Below are 19,170 nucleotides of genomic sequence, written 5' to 3'. Positions count from 1 at the left end.
CGTTCAACACTCATAACAGCATTGGGGGAGGTTACGTGTCAGCCTGATGCGCTGGCTACGAGGCACACAGTGGTCTGCCCATCACACACCACCAGTTCACGTAACACAGTTCAGCCAGTGTGGCGTTTCATATAGGGACCCCTAGTGTCACTACATTGACACAACGTCGAGTGAGTGACAGATAGGGAACGTCCTGGTTACTTGCGTAACCTCCGTTCCCTGATGGAGGGAACGAGATGTTGTGTCCCTCTTGCCACAACGCTGAACTACCCGCTGAAATGGCCGGGACCTTGTCTCGGCTCCTCAGCACAAAACCTGAATGAGTGGTTGCATACCTTCTCCTTTTATACCCGTATGTCAATTTTCATTGGCCTTTTATCAAAGACCAGAGGTGATTCGGACTCCCATGAGTGACCCCTAGTGTCACTACATCGACACAACGTCTCGTTTGCTCCTTCAGGGAAAGGAGGTTACGCAAGTATCCAGGATGTTTTTACATGTGTTTAAAGTAGGTCTACTGTTTATAATTACAAAAATGCCATAGTTTGTTTTATAGAAATCATATTACATCTAACCATGGTAGTGAAGATGATCCATGCTTTCATGTGTTTACCATGGTCTTGTTACAAATACCACTGTTAAAAATATAAAAATAAATAATTAATGTATACAATTTTCAAAAAACGGCAAATGTCAAATATATTAACAATATCACTTTTATTATTAATTTCTGTAAGGGAATGAAGTAGGGGGGCGTTCATCAAACTGGTCTAAAATAAATCAGATTTACACATGCTACATGAGAGAGGGAGGACGTTCTGAGAATGCATTTTATTATTGTCCCCGCACGCTTGGTTGAAAGGCCACATGCACAATATATAGTGCTTTTGCACTTATACAGTGCTTTTTTAACCTTGTTCCAAAGAGCTTTACACTGCGACACATTCACCCATTCACACACACACACTCACACACCAATGACAGCAGTCTAAAATATTTGACACAAAAACAAAGTCACGCTGCACTGTTACTGCTTGGAAAAAGTGGTTTGTTACTGGGAAAAGCTTCACTATTTTGAAAACAGCCAAGCTATTGTCAGATTACTGATTTTTTGTTTTGTTTTTTGTTTTTTTGTTTTTAATTTGGAATGCCCAATTCCCAATGCTCTCTAAGTCCTTGTGGTGGCATAGTGACTTGCCTCAATCCGGGTGGCGGAGGACATTATTGAGACCATGAGGAGGTTACCCCATGTGACTCTACCCTCCCTAGCAACTGGGCCAATTTGGTTGCTTAGGAGACCTGGCTGGAGTCACTCAGCATGCTCTGGATTTGAACTCACAACTCCAAGGTTGGTAGTCAGCATCAATACCTGCTGAGCTACCCAGGCCACCATTAATTATTTTTGTTTTTAACATATTAGCATTGCTACGTTTAGTTACTCCACAACACTAATCAGAAGCTTGCCATGTTACATAAAACAGTTCTCTTTCTCTTCCTCCCTTTCCTTGTATCTCCATCTCTTTAATGTCCTTCTTGTTGTTTCTGCCTCTTTCTAATGCTCCTGTTTTTCACTCATCCCTCCTTTTCTCCTGATCAATTCAGTGTATTATTGTTTAAAGAGAGAATGCTTGGCGTGTGTGCGTGTGTGTGTGTGTGTGTGTGTGTGTGTGTGAGAGAGAGAGAGAGAGAGAGAGAGAGTTGTGCAGTGTGTATGGTCTCTAAGGTTTAATTAAAGATCAGCCAGAGAATCCTGTCAATGTTCCCAAGACTTTCCCTCAGAGCCCCAGAGACATCCTCCTCTATTTTACACTCCACAGAACACAGAGAGAAAGTAGAGAGAGAGAGAGATGATGAGAAATTGACAAATTATAGGAGGGATAATCTGGAGAGAGAAGACTTTTTTTTTATTTTATTTTTTATTTTTTTTAAATGCATATAGAACTAACATGCACATAAAAGACAATTAAAACATTTATGAAAAATGTTCTCTTCATTTAACTCACCTTACATTTACAGAAGGCTGGATGGGGTAAAAAAAGCACAGAATTGAGTCATGATGATTTATTATATAAGAAGACGAGAAGAGTTATAGTGCTATAAAAGGAGGTACAGGCAGCTCACCTCCTTAAACACCACATAACAGATACTGTGGGATTTCTACCCAGAGTTGTTATTGCATTTTTACAGCATTTAACCATATTTAAAGTGCTAGAATTCCTGTATAGGCCCCTGAGCTACATTTTCGCAGCATCTCTTTACACCTCTCTTGCTCTGTCTCTCTCGTTTTCTCTCTCTCTCTCTCTCTCTCTCTCTCTCTCTCTCTGTTCATTCTTTCTCTATGCAATCCATAATACTCAAATTCAAATAGCTTTATTGGCATAACAAAAAGACAGACACACATAGCGACACATTGCTATGCTAGGAGTGCTAATGGCCACATTAAATTACACTATTATAGGATGGTGATAAAGTAATATCACTGAAGGTGTCCGTTCAACATGGTGATTGTTGCCGCATTATAGATGATGGTGATGATGCTGATGATGATGAGGAAGCGTTGTTTTGCTTTTCAATAGCTTGCCATCTACATCTACATGCTGGAGTGCTTTTTTTGGCTTGCTGGATCGGCACCTATTTGTGTCTTTCAGTGCCGTTATATATGAGGTTGCTGCCATCTCAGATTTGAGATTTCTTGCCTCTTCCTCCATCAGTTTTAGAGCTCACTGCTTGTGCATGACCTTTTGCCCTCTGTGTGGTCCTGACTTCAAATCAAAAGTCACAATAAATCCAGTCACATCTCTACTGAGAAAAACATTTTAAACCACCGTAAGCTGGTTTGCTGCACTTAGCTGGTTTAGCTGGTCTCCCAGCTTGGCCAAGCTGGTGTTCAGCTGATTTAGCTGGTTGGCTGGCTGGTCTCCCAGCCTGATCAGCTGACAAATCCAAAATTCCTCTAAGAACCAACAAACAGACCAGCTTGACCAGACTGGGGGACCAGCTAAGACCAGCAAACCAGATAAGGCATTAAGCTATAAGCTGATTTTCAGCAGGGATCCTTAAATCTCTTTCTCCTCTGTTTTTGCTAACCGTTAAAATGCTAGCGTATCTAGGCTTGGCGCACTTGGCTAACTGCTAACACAATTTGAAATTAACATCAAAGTTTCAAAGCATCAACCAGCTTTCCCAGGCGATTAGAGGCTTTTAAAAACAAAAGATATGTTCACTGCTAAATGTGTTGTTTCTTAATTAGACTTCATATCCACACAGATGACTACCTTCATGTTGTGAGAGCTAAAACAGCTATATTTAGTTTGTTAGTCAACTGACTATTTTTTTGTCTCCTGTCTTATTGTATTTGTAATCCTCAAAATGCCCCGAACAAGTAATTTGAGCTGTCATCACCTAAAGTATACCTTTTTTCAAGGCTTAAGGCGGATTTATACTTCTACGTCGAACATACGCCGTAGGCTATGCATAGCTGCGGGAGTTACAGTGTAGCCTACGGTGTGGCCTACAGCGTAGCCTGATGTGCACCTCTCCAAAATTTTAACAACATGATGCGTCGATGCAGACCACAACAGCTGGGATTGGTCCACTTTATAACCAGAGACCCCCAGCATGACAAAAAAGATTTCTAAGGTAGTGTCGCATTTTCTCCAAAATTATTTTAAGATCTATGCATCAAATCACATTGCATTTGCACTCGGGAGCATTGTTTTAATCTGCAAAATCTGCTATTTTATATTCTGTTTATGTTTCATAAAGTTTCAAGCGAAAATGCGTTTACAACTTAGACCCCGATTTACTAAAAGATTGCATGTATAAAAACATGTGCAAACTTGATAGCAAGCTAAAAAAGGTCCGAGCTGACCTACTAATGTAGTCTTTTAAAGACTGCATCTTTCAGATGTGCAAAATAGCACATCTTGGCAGTTTTTGCATGTTTCCCCGACATGAATATGCAATTTAGAGGTGTGCCTCCAAGTGCACATAATAAAGGGTGGTCTAGATGCAAATGAATCAAATTGCACCCACAAAGTGATTTATCAAGCCTTAAAATCATTTCAGAATCAGAAACTATGAGAGCAAGTTAATACAAATGAAAGGCAAGAATTAATCTGATTTGCACTGTGCATCATGCTGTCATTGTGGCAAAGAGGGACTTTGAGAACAGATAATATCTAGAACCCCCTTTATTGACACACATTAATGTGAAATTAAAAAAATTGGCTACTCATGAAAAAAAAAATTATTCGATTATTTTAAAACTTGATATCATAACTGATAACATCATAAGCCTATTAACAATTTATGCCTAAATTATGTTGTAATTTAATGTTTTAAACATTGTTTTTAACTGCTGACATATTGCGAAATATGTTCTTTCCAGTAGGCAGGTCGATACGCACCTGTATGCCATCCCGTGAAACGCAAGGGAAGTTCTATACCATGCAGCTTCCTGTGTCTCTCTCATGCGCAGCTAATTTTGCCATGGTCAAGATAATAGTGGTTTGAAATTCAGATTTCATTTAAGTTTGCATCAGTGGTGCGATGGCTTCAGTGGTGTACATAATATTGTATTTTCTTTGTGAATTATGAAAATTTCAAGTGAAGAGTGTCATGTGCATTCTCATCAACTACTCTTACACTTGCTAAATAGCAGGGATTTTATGATGAAATCATTCAGTCCTATAAATAAACATATAAATACCATGTAGAATAAAAGTAAAATGGTATTTAGTGAGAGCTGTCCTGTAACTGCATTTAGTACAAGTACCAAATGCAAAAGCCTCCTTTTGGAAAGTGTGTCATATTTGTAGTTATTTGCATGATTTTTCTTAGTAAATCACTCGCAAAACGCCTACGACACGCACACGCAATTTCATAGATTGCAAAAGCAAATTAGCACCAGTTATTTGGGATCTTAGTAAATTGGGGCTTTACTGTACAATCACTAAGCACTTCATTAGGAACACTATGGTCCTAATAAAGTGCCCAACGTGGTCTTCTGCTGTTGTAGCCCATCTGCCTCAAGGTTTGACATGTTGCACATTCTGAGATGCTATTCTGCTCTCTACAATTTTACAGAGTGGTTATCTGAGTTACCCTTGCCTTTTTGTCAGCTTGAACCTGTCTGGCCATTTTCCGTTGATCTCTCTCATCAGCAAGGCGTTTCTGTCTGCAGAACTGCCGCTCACTGGATGTTTTTTGTTTTTGGCACCATTCTGAGTAAACTCTTGAGACTGTTGTGAGTGAAAATCCCAGGAGATCAGCAGTTACAGAAACACTCAAACCAACCCATCTGGCACCAACAATAATGTCACGGTCGAAATCACTGAGTTCGCATTTTTTGTGATCACATTTTTTGATGTGAACATTAACTGAAGTTCCTGACATGTATCTGCATGATTTTATGCATTGCACTGCTGCCACATGATTGGCTGATTAGATATGCGCATGAATAAGCTGGTGTACATGTGTTTCTAATAAAGTACACAGTGAGTGTATATAAACTCTGTGCTTTTTTTCTCAGGTCTTTTACTTGATGTATTTGGTATGTGAGTGACACAATAGTCATTTATTCTACTCGAGAACTTTCTGATCTGTCGAATGTTTTGACCATTTGTTTGACAGTATGGTGTACTGTAAATATTCATATTTCATAAGTTATGAAAACATATTTTTTTTAGTTTGTCAGCTAATTAAAAAGCACCAATTAAAAGTTGGTTATATTGCCTATATGCATGGTAAAGTCCAGCTTTTATGCTTTAAAACAACACCCATTTTGTATTGGTTAAGTGAGAAGTTATTCATTAATTTGATGTTTTACTTTCTTCAGCACGGAGCATCAAAAGTATGCCAAAATATGTATTTAATATTATTTAAGTGACTCAAGAGCAAGCATGCAGTATATGCCCAGAGGCGTCATGCCCATTCGAAGTAAGGGGGCACGTGCCCCCTCACATATAGCCCCGGCCAGGGGCTATTCGGCGATTCCCCCGGTGGATAAGGCGCTCGCGGCGCACCTATGCCCGCAGAGTGCATAATAAGTCAACAGCCCCAAAAAGGACAGAAGCTGACTCACGTCTTGTGGAGATGGAGCTTCAACGATTGCCTTCACTTTTGAGGGTGCTTTATGAAGTCCAGAACTATCAATCACGTGACCCAAGTACTCTACCGAAGGGCAGAAAAACTCACACTTGTCCTTCCTAACTTTCAGTCCAAAGCTCTGCAGTCTCTGCAAAATGGCTTCCAGGTTACTCAAATGCTCTTGCTCATCTTTTCCGGTAATTAGCAAATCGTCGAGGTAACACAATACCCCGGTTAGCCCACTGAGAATTTTATCCATCGCATCCTTTGGAACACTGCTGGGGCTGAGGTAATCCCTAAAGGAAGTCTCTGATACTGATACTTTCCCTTATGGGTTACAATTGTAAGGAGTTCTTGAGAGCTTGATTCAATGTGCATCTGTAAATATGCTTGGCTCAAGTCTATTTTACTGAACCTTTGACCCCCAGCCAGACCAGAAAAGAGATCCTCAATAAGAGGCAGGGTATATTGCTCTGTGGTCAGAACCAGATTAACAGTCACCTTAAAATCTCTGCAGAGTCGAAGGGACCCATCTTTTTTATGACTGGCACAATTGGTGTGGCCCATTCACTCATGGGTACTGGTCGCAGTACTCCAGCCTTTACCAGTCTCTCTAATTCAGCTTCAACCTTGGTTTGATTGCATACGCTACAGGTATAGCTTTCAAATGCTTTGGTTTACTGCTTGGTTTCACCATCAGTTTCACCGTGATGTTTCATGTTTTCGCTGACCAGATGGACCTCTTGTCAATTAAGCTTAATCTTTTCCAGCCAAGTCCTCCCTAACAAAGCTGGGTGGTTGCCTTCAATAATGTACAAAGGTAGTTTCCTCTTCTGCATATTTAGTTCAACTGTCACCTCAATTACCCCCTTAACAGGAACTGTCTCACCTGCATAGATCTTCAATGTAATGTTGGATGGCTGGGGTGTGAGATGTGGTAGCATTTTTTTGTATGTTGTCTCAGACACCAGAGATACCGCAGCTCCTGTGTCCACCTGCATTCGTACTGGTTTCCCTTCTAAAAGAGGAGTCACCCAATAGCCCCGTTCATCTACTGAAACAGATAAAACACATAAGGCATCCTCTTCCTCAGATCCAGAATCACTCAGTGTGTGCTGGGCATTTTCCATTTGGTTCACATGCATTTGTTTAAATTTCTGGTAATTTTTATTTTTAGGTCCAGCATTTTTGCTTGGTTATGTCTTTTTGTTTTTGCACGGACCTCCCATTCCCCAGCACTCTCATCTGCCCCGATCGGGCTTCCGGATGAGTCCACCGGCTCATCTCACGGTGAGTTCGACCTCTTATTCGGAGCCCGCGAAAGTGATGAGCTCTCGAGCGTAGCATCGGAGAGCGGGCTTGTCCAGTCGGACGCAGAAGCCTCAGATGGGCCCCCCCCCCCTCGGGTGCAGTTGCCCAGTCACAGGCTGATGCGGAAATGACGGACATGCTTTCCTGGGCAGCCGCGAGCATCGGGCTAGAGTGGAACCCTCAGTTCTGCCCTGAACCCTCGCGGCTAGATGATTGGTTCCTGGGCTCCTGGCGCCGCTCAAAGCAGCCATGCCCTGCTTCAGTCCGTTTCTTCCCGGAAGTGCATGAGGAGCTGACAAGATTGTGGGAGGCACCTTTTACTGCCCGGTCCCGATCCTTCAGTTCCCCCACCCTCACTACCCTCAATGGCGGGGCAGCCAGGGGCTATTCAGCGATTCCCCCGGTGGATAAGGCACTCGCGGCGCACCTATGCCCACAGAGTGCTGCCACCTGGCACGGACACCCAAAGCTCCCGTCCAAGACCTGTAGGTTCACGTCGTCCCTGATGGCCAAAGCCTACAGTGCTGCTGGACAAGCCACCTCTGCCCTGCATGCCATGGCTCTCCTGCAAGTCCACCAAGCCAAGGCGCTAAAGGAACTGCATGAGGGTAGTTCTGCCCCAGATTTGATGCAGGAGCTGTGCTCGGCGACCAACCTCACTTTCCGGGTGACGAAGGTTACAGCGCGGTCTCTCGGGTGGGCGATGTCCACCTTAGTGTTCCAGGAGTGCCACCTTTGGCTCAACCTGGTCGAGATGGGTGAGGCCGACAAGGCACAGTTCCTTGCTGCCCCCATTTCCCAGGTTGGCCTATTTGGCGACACCATCGAGGACTTTGCCCAGCAGTTCTCAATGGTGAAGCAGCAGACGGAGACTATCCAGCACATCCTGCCCCGGCACGGCTCAAGATCCCAACCCTGCCAAGTGCGTCCCCCTGCGGTGACTCCACTGGCTCCGCCACAGCCCGCCCCTTCGGCCCGGCCCCGACGTGGAGCCCACCACAGAAAGCAGATGCCACCCGTCTCATGGCCGGCTGCCAAGAACCCTCGGAAGGCTTCGAAGTGCCCCTGAGACGGGGACCCAGGGACAATGAAACCCACCTTGGAGCTGGTAAGCAGACCACTCCATCCCCCGGTGGAGGGCCAGGAGGAATCTTTTGTTGCTTTTTCATTTGATTTCGCCGCATGCCCAAGTGGCTGCGGAACCCAACAGTTTAGCAAAAGAGCGGTTTCTTCATTCCCTGGGTCACGTACCCGGTGTGCATGGCCGTCATCACGACCACCATCCACCTTTCCATCCTTGCAGGTTTGGCGCTCCAGCGACGGTCTCCCCGCCCCTGCACGCCCAGCTGTGGCACAAATCTGCCCCCAATGTGACAGTCTCAACGGGTCACGAGGACAGGCCTCTTCCTCTCCTGTCCAAGGCTGTTCCGGGGGTGGTCACAAGGAGCCAGATAAGTGCTTCGATGTCCCTAGACTTAGCACGGCCATGACATGGTGTGGCAACTCGAGCTCTGCCCCACCGCGAGGCCCCACCTGTCGGTACGTCCACCCAGGTTCAGCGGCATCCACTTCACCTTGGTGAAGGGCCAGAACGCTGCTACCTTGTGCGCGGAGATCGCTACCCTCCTACGGAAGGATGCAATAGAGCCTGTCCCTCCGGCCGAGATGAAGACGGGGTTTTACAGGCCCTACTTCATTGTACCGAAAAAAGGCCAATCTTGGACCTGCGAGAACTGAACCGGGCTTTACACAGACTCCTGTTCAAGATGCTGACGCAAAAACGCATTCTGGCGAGCGTCCGGCATCAAGATTGGTTCGTGGTGGTAGACCTGAAGGACATGTACTTCCACGTCTCGATTCTACCTCGACACAGAACCTTCCTGCGGTCTGCATTCGAGAGTCGGGCGTATCAGTACAAGGTCCTCCCTTTCAGTCTGTTCTTGTCCCCTCGCGTCTTCACGAAGGTCGCAGAGGCAGCTCTTGCCCCGTTAAGGGAAGTGGGCATTCGCATTCTCAACTATCTTGACGATTGGCTAATCCTAGCCAACTCTCTGGGTATGCTGTGTGCACACAGGGACCTGGTGCTCTCGCACCTCAGCCGACTAGGTCTTCGGGTCAACTGGGAAAAGAGCAAGCTCCTCCCGGTTCAGAGCATCTCTTTTCTCGATTTGGAGTTGGACTCAGCCTCATTGACGGCGCACCTCACGAATGAGCGCGCACAGTCGGTGCTGACCTGTTTGAAGGCGTTCAAACAGAAAACAGCGGTTCCACTGAAACTCTTTCAGAGGCTCCTGGGGCATATGGCATCCTCAGCAGTGGCCACTCCGCTCGGGTTGATGCATATGAGGCCGCTTCAGCACTGGCTTCAGACTCAAGTCCCGAGATGGGCATGGCGCCGTGGGACACATTGTGTGGCCATCACGCCGATCTGTCACCACCTCTTCAGCCCTTGGACTGACCTCACATTTCTATGGGCAGGTCTCCAGGCGCATCGTGGTTACGACAGACACCTCCAAAACGGGCTGGGGCGCTGTTTGCAACGGGCCCGTGGCTGCGTTGGCACATCAACTGCCTCGAGTTGCTGGCAATTCTGCTTGCCCTGCGGAGGTTCCGGCCATTTATCCAGGGCAAGTGTGTGTTTGTTCGGACAGACAACACGACAACGGTAGCATATGTCAACCGTCAAGGCGGTCTGCGCTCCCGTTGTATGTCACAACTCACCCGCCATCTCCTTCTCCGGAGTCAGCAGCACCTCAAGTCCCTGCGAGCCACTCATATCCCAGGTGACCTCAACACTGCAGTGGACGCGCTGTCACGGCAGGTTACCCTCAAGGGAGAGTGGAGACTCCGCCCTCAGGTGGTCCAGCTGATCTGGAATCGATTCAGACAGGCACAGGTAGACCTGTTCGCCTCCCAAGAATCCTCCCACTGCCCGCTGTGGTACGCCCTGACTGAGGCACCTCTTGGTATAGACACGCTGGCACACAGCTGGCCCCCTGGAATTCACAAATATGCGTTTTCCCCAGTGAACCTACTTGCACAGACCCTGTGCAAGGTCAGGGAGGACGAGGAGCAGGTCATCCTAGTAGCACCCTACTGGCCCACCCAAATATGGTTCTCGGACCTCACGCTCCTCGCGACAGCCCCCCTGGCAAATTCCCCTGAGGAAGGACCTTCTTTCTCAGGGACGGGGCACCATCTAGCACCCATGACCAGACCTCTGGAATCTCCATGTCTGGCCCCTGGATGGGATGCGGAAGACCTAAGCGGTCTACCACCCGTGGTGGTAGACACGATCACTCAGGCTAGGACCCCCTCTAAGAGGTGCCTGTATGAAGGGCGGCTGTCCCCTTCCACCCTGAAGGTGTATGTAGCCGCTATAGCGGCACACCATGACACAGTGGATGGTAATTCCTTAGGGAAGCATGACCTGATCATCAGGTTCCTGAGAGGTACCAGGAGGTTGAATCCCTTTAGACCGCGTTTCGTTCCCTCATGGGATCTCTCTGTAGTTCTTCAGGGTTCACAGAGAGCCCCCTTTGAGCTTTTACAGTCATCTGAGCTTAAGGCACTCTCCTTGAAGACTGCCCTCCTGACTGCGCTCACTTCCATCAAGAGGGTAGGAGACCTGCAAGCATTCTCTGTCAGCGAAACGTGCCTGGAGTTCGGTCTGGGCTACTCTCACGTGATCCTGAGACCCTGACCGGGATATGTGCCCAAGGTTCCCACGACCCCTTTTAGGGACCAGGTGGTGAACCTGCAAGTGCTGCCCCAGGAGGAGGCAGGCCCAGCCCTGACGTTGCTGTGTCCGGTGCGCGCTTTACGCATCTATTTGGATCGCATGCAGAGTTTTAGAGTCTCTGAGCAGGTCTTTGTCTGCTTTGTTGGACAGCAGAGAGGAAGTGCTGTCTCCAAGCAGAGGATCGCCCACTGGCTCATTGACGCCATAACTATGGCATATCACATCCAGGACGTGCCGCCCCCGGTAGGGCTACGGGCCCATTCTACCAGGGGTGTAGCGGCCTCCTGGGCCTTGACCAGGGGCGCCTCTCTTACAGACATTTGCAGAGCAGCGGGCTGGGCAACACCCAACACCTTTGCGAGGTTCTACAATCTCCGGGTGGAACCGGTTTCGTCCCGTGTAGTGGCACGCCCAAGCAGGTAAGTCCGGGACAGCTGGCTAGGTGTATCGCTTGCACATAGCACCTTTCACCTCCCCTGAGCTGAAGATGTGCTCCGTTATCTACCAGTAGTGTTCACAAACTGTGTTCCCTGGTTGATTTCCTCCGAGCCCTGTGGCAGACGAGTTTGCGGAGAGACTCGCTGCTGGCTCAGTATACGTGCTAACTAAGCCCTGTAGTGGGGTAGGTGCTCCGCATGTGGTGGTTCCCCGTATGTAACCCCATGCAACGTATATCTTCCGCTACTTCGTTTCCCTGTTGCTCAAACAGCATCTTACTTGGGCAGAGGCCCCTCTGCACCAGTCACCATGCTTGTAGTAACTCCTACCCCATAGGGCAGGACCTACCTTGGGACTCCCCCACATGGCATACTTCCGACATAGCTCGGCAAGACCATGTGACATATTTCCACTTAAATACCCCCCCTCTCTCTGGGCGGCATGTGGTCTCCATGGTGTCTTCCCTTGGGAGGGACACCCCCCCCGACTAGACCTGTTGGGCCCAGTCGGTTAATCCCCCTTTTTTTAGGGAGTGGGAAAAAAAGAGGATGAGAGGTCATGACTGGGCTAGCCCGTCTCTATCTTTTGGGCAGTCGACTTGTCCCCAAAGGGCCGTTCGACACTCATAACTGTGTTGGGGGAGGTTACGTGTCAGCCTGGTGCGCTGACTACGAGGCACACAGTGGTCTGCCCATCACACACCGCCAGTTCACGTAACACAGTTCAGCTAGTTGTGTCGTTTTTGTATAGGGACCCCTAGTGTCACTACATCGACACAGCGTTGAGTGAGTGACAGATAGGGAATGTCCTGGTTACTTGCGTAACCTCCGTTCCCTGATGGAGGGAACAAGACGTTGTGTTCCTCATGCCACAACACTGAACTACCTGCTGAAATGGCCGGGACCTTGTCTCGGCTCCTCAGCATAAAACCTGAATGAGTGGTTGCATACCAGCTCCTTTTATACCCGTATGTCCGGGGGAGTGGTATGCAAATACCACTCGCCAATTTTCATTGGCCTTTTATCAAAGACCAGAGATGTCTCGGGCTCCCAAGAGTGACCCCTAGTGTCACTACATCGACACAACATCTCATTCCCTCCATCTGTGAATGGAGGTTATGCAAGTAACCAGGACGTTATCTGAGGATGATTTGTTCTTTGAATCAGAATACACCTTGTGTACTTGGGTGGATGCACTTAGTTGTTGTGCTTCCTTGGCAGCCATTTCCATTGATGTACTGATCTCGATGGCCTTCTATAATGTTAAGTTACTTTCAGGTAGCAGTCGATTTTGTATAGCTTCACTACGGAGGCCACAGACAAGCATGTTGCGTATGGTGTCACTCAGTGACTGGCCAAACTCACAATGTTCGGACAATCGTTTCAACACAGCCACAAATTGTGAGATTGATTCACCATCTTGCTGATTTCTTTTATGGAACCGGAATCTTTCTGCGATAATCAGTGGTTTGGGTGAACAGTGGTCCTTGAGTAAACCCATTATTTCCAGATATGATTTGTCGCCTGGTTTCTCTGGCTGTGTTAAACTCCACAACAAATTAAATGTTTTCACACCCATGATGCTTAAAAATGTTGGCACAATAGCTTCAGCTCTGATTTCGTTTGCCAGCACAAATTTGTCAAAACATTCGGTGAAAGCACTCCACTGTTCTATTGATTCATCAAACAGTCCAATACAACCAATCAATGCAGCCATTTTTCTTTTTACTCACTCCCCTCTTTGTTTCTGTTCGTCAGCTCTTATGATTTCTCCCCGCACTCAATCCGCATTGCGTCGTCGACTTGTTTTCCCGTCTTTCACTCTGTTTCCTTGCAGAGAAGACTGCTCTTTCCATTCCGACTGTCATGGTTGTGTACAGAGCCGCCGTGCATCCACACTCGCTCTCTCTCTCTCATGGGGATAGCGTGGCCGGAGGATTCGCGCCGCGAACATCTATAGTCTTACAATACTGACTATTTTCAAAAACAAAGGCTAATGTGAGAACAAAAGGTCCTCGTCGCCAATTTTGTTATATATTTCTCTTATATTTCCTATAAAATACATGGGAGATGAGAGTGTTCATTGACCAGGTGCTTGTCGTTTATTCCAGAATAACACTATCAATCTACGGGGTTTCCGTAAATATAACGCAACATAAGAGGGGCGTAAGGGAACACAGAAAGATCAATTCCCTTTTCAAATTCAAACTTTCCTGTGTCTGTCTCAGTGGAACAGTCAATCTTTTCTTTTTTTCATAGTTTAATATAGATTGTCAATATTTTTGTTTGATCGGTCGCTGTTCATTTCCTTTGGTGCTGAAATGCATTTGACTGGTTTTGCAGCATAACACTGTCTTTTCTTCATGTTTAAAAAAGCAGCAGTTCCTCTTCTTTCCAGCCTACATAGGAGCCATTCATTTATTGTAGTATTTTGAAACACTGACGTTCGACCTGGAATTTAGACTATCATCTAAGGGTGAGTTAGGCTAACTTTTGTTAATTAATGTTTGGTTTGATTGTTCTAAAGTTGATATATTTCATGTGTCATTTTATTTCTATATTTAGATTTTTTAAGTGTAGGTTTAAATACTATGTAGTTGAAATTAGAGGTCAAACTAAATAATTTAGCCCTTGGAATTCATTTATGAAATAGAGATAGGCTACATTTCCACCTTATTAAATAACACTTAATTATTTCACACCTTTGTAAATGTACTATTGTTTTATTAGTGCTCCTATTTCTTGTTTTGTACTTAATACATACATACTGTTAGAACCAGGATTTGAACTTGGATCTCTGGCTCAAGTCTCTTAAATTTCCACCACTGAGCCACAGAAGGGAGTTGGACCTAATAGTCAGACGAGTTCTTAAAAGAACTCAGTTTATTAACAAAAATAGCAAAAAGGGTACAAAAAGCAATTTCTTACTAACAACCACAAAACAGAAAAATCTTTTGTCCAAAAAGGATCCAAAAGGAGGGAAAAAAATAATCTCCAAAGAACTCAGGAAAAAGACACCAAAAAACAGAAAAAATAAACACAGGGAAAAAACAATCCAAAAGGCATTCAAAGTTTAGTACTTAGAACTAGAGCAGACTTACAGCAGCAACTGGCTAGGAACATCAATAACCAAACGAAGAAACAAAAGGAAGTGATCAGCTTAAATACACAGCCCAGAACGAGGCACATGTGAAAACAATAACACATGATACAATGGCGGGAAACTGAAATGAAACACAAGGAGGGCCTCTAGTGGCCAAAATATAACATTAAAGCAAAAAACTCTGATAACAATAATAGCCTAATAATAGTGAGTTTTAATAACGTCCTTTCCTTCTCCTTTATTAAAACTTGTATGGCTACAAATCTACTGACTTCAGTATAAGAATTATAAACACATAGCAGATCTACATTATCATTTTCCCACATTAGCCTATTTAAACTGCTGAGCATGGCTTTATCAGAAAAGACCACAATAATAGACAAATAATAATAATTTTGAGTTTCAATAATTTTCTTTCGTCATTGTAAAGTGCATTTCACATGAGTTGAGTCAAGGCGTCAACGCTCCGTTCAACACCAGCGTCAAGCGACACTTTGCCCTCCACATGACAAGAGTTGCAGAAAGCGTCACAGATGGGCGATTTTATGAGTTTGCCACATAAAAAAGTGGGAGGTGTGCACAATAAACATTGAAAACATGTATTTGGAAGAGAGAAAAAAAGCTTGCAGATGCTTTGATAGCAGAAAGTAATAAAAGGACTCGTTTATGTTTAGGTCTAAGCGTTTTCTTGGTGAATTTAAATTAGTTCAATAACTGGGGTCTCTGATATTCATAAACGATAAGGTAATATTTAATTAAAAGAAATTATGAGACATTCAATGTCTCTTCACAAATTTGGACAGCTTTTAAATATTTCTTGTTGCTCAGTACTCTCAAAGACATTATTGGTGAAGCAAAAACGTGTGTGTGAAAAACACTTTGGTGTAAAGTGGCATCACTTCATAGACTTCAATGTATTCTGCAGTGCTGACACAAGTCATGTGAAAGACCCTTAACGCGTATAAATATCAGTCACTTTTGCACATTAATCATTGCTCTTCACAATCACAAAAGTGCCCGATTATGGTTTCAATATGGCAAATTTCTCCGAAAGGTGAGGAGTTTGGATCCCTAATTTTATTTTTTTATTTTTTTATTTTTTCATGCATTTATTTATTTTGTGGAATTTGATCATTTTCCACGGCACACCTGACACTAGTGTGCCGCGGCACAGTGATTGGGAAACACTGAGATAGACACTTGATAGAACTTCAGATATAACAAGTTGGTGAATCAAGAACAAGCCACAAACACATTGAAAATAAACATATTATTTATAACTTATAAAACTAAACTTATATAAAAATTACAAAGAGCACAGAATTAAAAAGCTGTCATACAACAGATGGAGCTGGAGATGGAGGAGGGTGTTAAGTTTAGCTTGCATCCGTGCAGTGGAACGGAAGCTGAGGGAAAGAATGAAGGACATAAAAAGGACCTCTTTGATTGGAGACTGAATTGTATTGGTAGATATCATGATCAGCTGAACAGCAGCTGATTGCAAGCTTGACTAACGTGACCTGCCTGAACTAATGCTATACTTGATAGATGTACCTAAATCTCACTGATGTGCACAGAACAGGGGCAGCAGGGACAGCTATGAAAAAGGTGTCCGCTGGCCATGGTCAGATCATTTGTTTAGCCAATCAGAAGACTTTCTTCCTGTTAATCATTGTGCTCGTTCATAGGGCAGCCCATATACATTATGCTCGTGTAAGTACAGGTACAGTTTTCTGCTCCTGCAAAATGCTAATGTTTGGATGGTGAACACCCACGGGGACCCCCCGCCCACCATCTGCTCTAATACAATGTTCTCCAAGTATGTCTGTGTGTGTGCATGTCTTTGGAGTGCAAGGTTTTGAAAAGAGGGGGCTTTGCTAATCAACGGCTAAGTCTGGTGGAAGTTCCAGAATGGCTGAAGTCGCTTACAGCACCTTTAAGCAACATGAAAATGTTAAAAAAACATCTTCACTATCGTGTCCTTGAGCAAGACACTCAATCCAACTTGCATCAGAGGAATTATTGATGGCAATGTTCAAAGTCTATGTGAATGTTTTATGAAAGTTGTGGAGACAAATATTATAAAATGATAATTCCATAAATGTTTTACTATAAACCCATAAGTTACTACACATTCCATCTTAATGCTCCATGTTGCTATGTTGCTTGGCCACCATAAACTTGATTATTGATAATGATAAATGTAACTATTTATCGAACATCAGTATAATTTATCATAGTGCTTCTGTCACGGCTTTATGATGTGCCTTAGACCACCCCAAACCCTTGGGAAAATCACTGAAACGCACAGCCTCTCTTGACTTAATGGTTTCTTCTATTTTGTATTGGTACTTCAGTTGTGTTACTGGTTGATGCGCATGCAAAGGGTTAGAACTCTGAATTATCTCTGACTCCTAACTCTAGCCCTATTTTTATTGTTCCAAACAGGATCAGCGATCATCTGCGTGACCTCTGTGACTGACCCCATGAGACGGGCCCAGGGAGATGGAACGTAACAGACTTTTCACCTTTACTCTCCACTGCATTTCAACAACACACCAGGGCTGAGCACGACATAAGCCACTCGTCCACCCCAACCCTTCCACAGTTCCCCCATTCCTTTCCTCCCTTCTCTTGTTCCTCTTCCTGAAAGACACCCAAACAAACCAACAGGTTCACTTGTTCTTCTTCTTTGTTGTTATTGTTTAACTTTCCTTTGCCCTTCACCTGAGACAAAATAAAGAGGAAATTAATAAACCAGTGGAGCGAAGAGAGAACGAAAGAACGAAACAGTCATGTATCCCCCCCATGCCTGTAAACGTGACTTGGGCCAAACCCACAAGTCAGAGGCCACCCACACAATCTCCATCCTTTGGCTGGCACTCTGGATAACACTGGCAGCATGCCAACATATTGATCCTGGCATCAAGTATCCCACTGTCACCACAAACTACGGCAAGTTGCGTGGGATAAAAAAAGAGCTCAATAACGAGATCCTGGGTCCTGTGGAACAGTATCTGGGTGTCCCATATGCCACAGCGCCAATTGGAGACCGCCGCTTCCAGCCACCTGAAGCTCCTGGGTCCTGGCAGGAAGTGCGGAACGCCACGCAGTTTGCCCCTGTGTGCCCACAGAGCGTGCATGGTGTTTTGCCTGAGATCATGCTGCCTGTCTGGTTTACCGACAGTCTGGATGTGGCAGCCACCTACATTCAGAATCAGAGTGAAGACTGCCTCTACCTCAATGTATATGTGCCCACAGAGGACGGTGAGTGTCCAACACAACACAGCAAAGATGCATTGGAAAATCTAAGGCCATGTCCACACTAATCCATTTATTTTGTATTTTTATATGTACTTTTGAAGCAAGACTTCAATAACGCTCTCCATTACAGCATACTTTGGAAAACTGATGACATTAAGAAACTGAAAACAAATGAGTGTGGATGTGGCCTAAGTGAAGAGTACAGTTGTGAATTCTTAAAGGTGCACTCAGTATTTTTTGTGTTTATGTTTTGCTGGCCAATACAATTGAGGACTTTGACTTTATACTGACACCTTTTGGTGTGGATGCAGCATCACGCAATAGACCTTATTCACAGTAATGTATAGACCTTATTCACCATATTTGTTGTAGAATAAATCTGTATAAAGCACATCGATCACATACAATTTTTCACAACTCCTGTTTTATGAAGTTTTTTTGTCTACTGGTTTTTTGAGAATTTTGTTTTTCAATGCATCATCAGTGGAATGATCCAAAACACTGTAAACAACTGTACAACCCATTGAAGAGACTGCAAGTCTGTCCCTCACAGCCTTATTGTCTCAACCGTCAAAAATTGAAATGGGCACTACTGTGAATAAGGTCAATAGCAGAGGTTTTTGGTTACTGATACCATTATAAAATACCTTATTCACAGTCATATTTTTGGGTGCATGATTAATTTATTTCTTAGTCGGAAGTCTAATAACGGGATTATTGAGCTAAAATAAGTATAAGTCTGCTGGTCCCCTCTCTCCCTCTCTCAACATGGTAGTGCCCTTGAAGGTTGGTCCAACTCCAAGAAGAATAAGACTAAGAATAAGATGACTTTTCACCTCATGTCAGTGTACGTCATTTTAAACAAACTTTTCAAAACTACTGATCTTTCTAATGTAAAACATTTTTTTTTTTAACTAGGAAACTATTGCTGAGTGCACCTCTAATCTAAACATAGGAAAACCCATAGGAAAAACTAAAATTTTAGGATGGTTCCAATATTGCTAGGACTCAACACATCACAAGTAACACAACATAATGTCTATGTTGCTGCATAACATGTATTACAACACTTTAGTACAACATTAATACAAAGTACAGTACTTTATAACTGAAGTAGACACATTTCTGATATCAAAGGCTTTGAACTACAGTGCAGGATTACCAGACACTGACTAAGGGCACATCTTACATTTAGTTATGATCAGTCCACTGCACTCCAGATC

General features: G+C 44.5%; 1 protein-coding gene across 5 annotated transcripts in view; it reads left to right on the top strand.

Annotated features, from left to right (window-relative positions):
- The window catches only part of nlgn2a (neuroligin 2a), a 259,071-nt gene that overhangs the window by 99,249 nt on the left and 140,652 nt on the right, over positions 1-19,170 (top strand). For all 5 annotated transcript variants that reach the window (XM_051722820.1, XM_051722812.1, XM_051722784.1 and 2 more), the window contains one exon: positions 17,132-17,950. In XM_051722820.1, coding sequence (XP_051578780.1) covers positions 17,479-17,950 — 472 coding nt within the window. In that variant the 5' untranslated portion in view covers positions 17,132-17,478. The remainder of the gene's footprint in view (positions 1-17,131; positions 17,951-19,170) is intronic.

Source organism: Myxocyprinus asiaticus, chromosome 2, assembly GCF_019703515.2.
Source record: "Myxocyprinus asiaticus isolate MX2 ecotype Aquarium Trade chromosome 2, UBuf_Myxa_2, whole genome shotgun sequence".
Taxonomy (NCBI): Eukaryota; Metazoa; Chordata; class Actinopteri; order Cypriniformes; family Catostomidae; genus Myxocyprinus; species Myxocyprinus asiaticus.
This window is presented reverse-complemented; position numbering and strand designations above follow the sequence as displayed.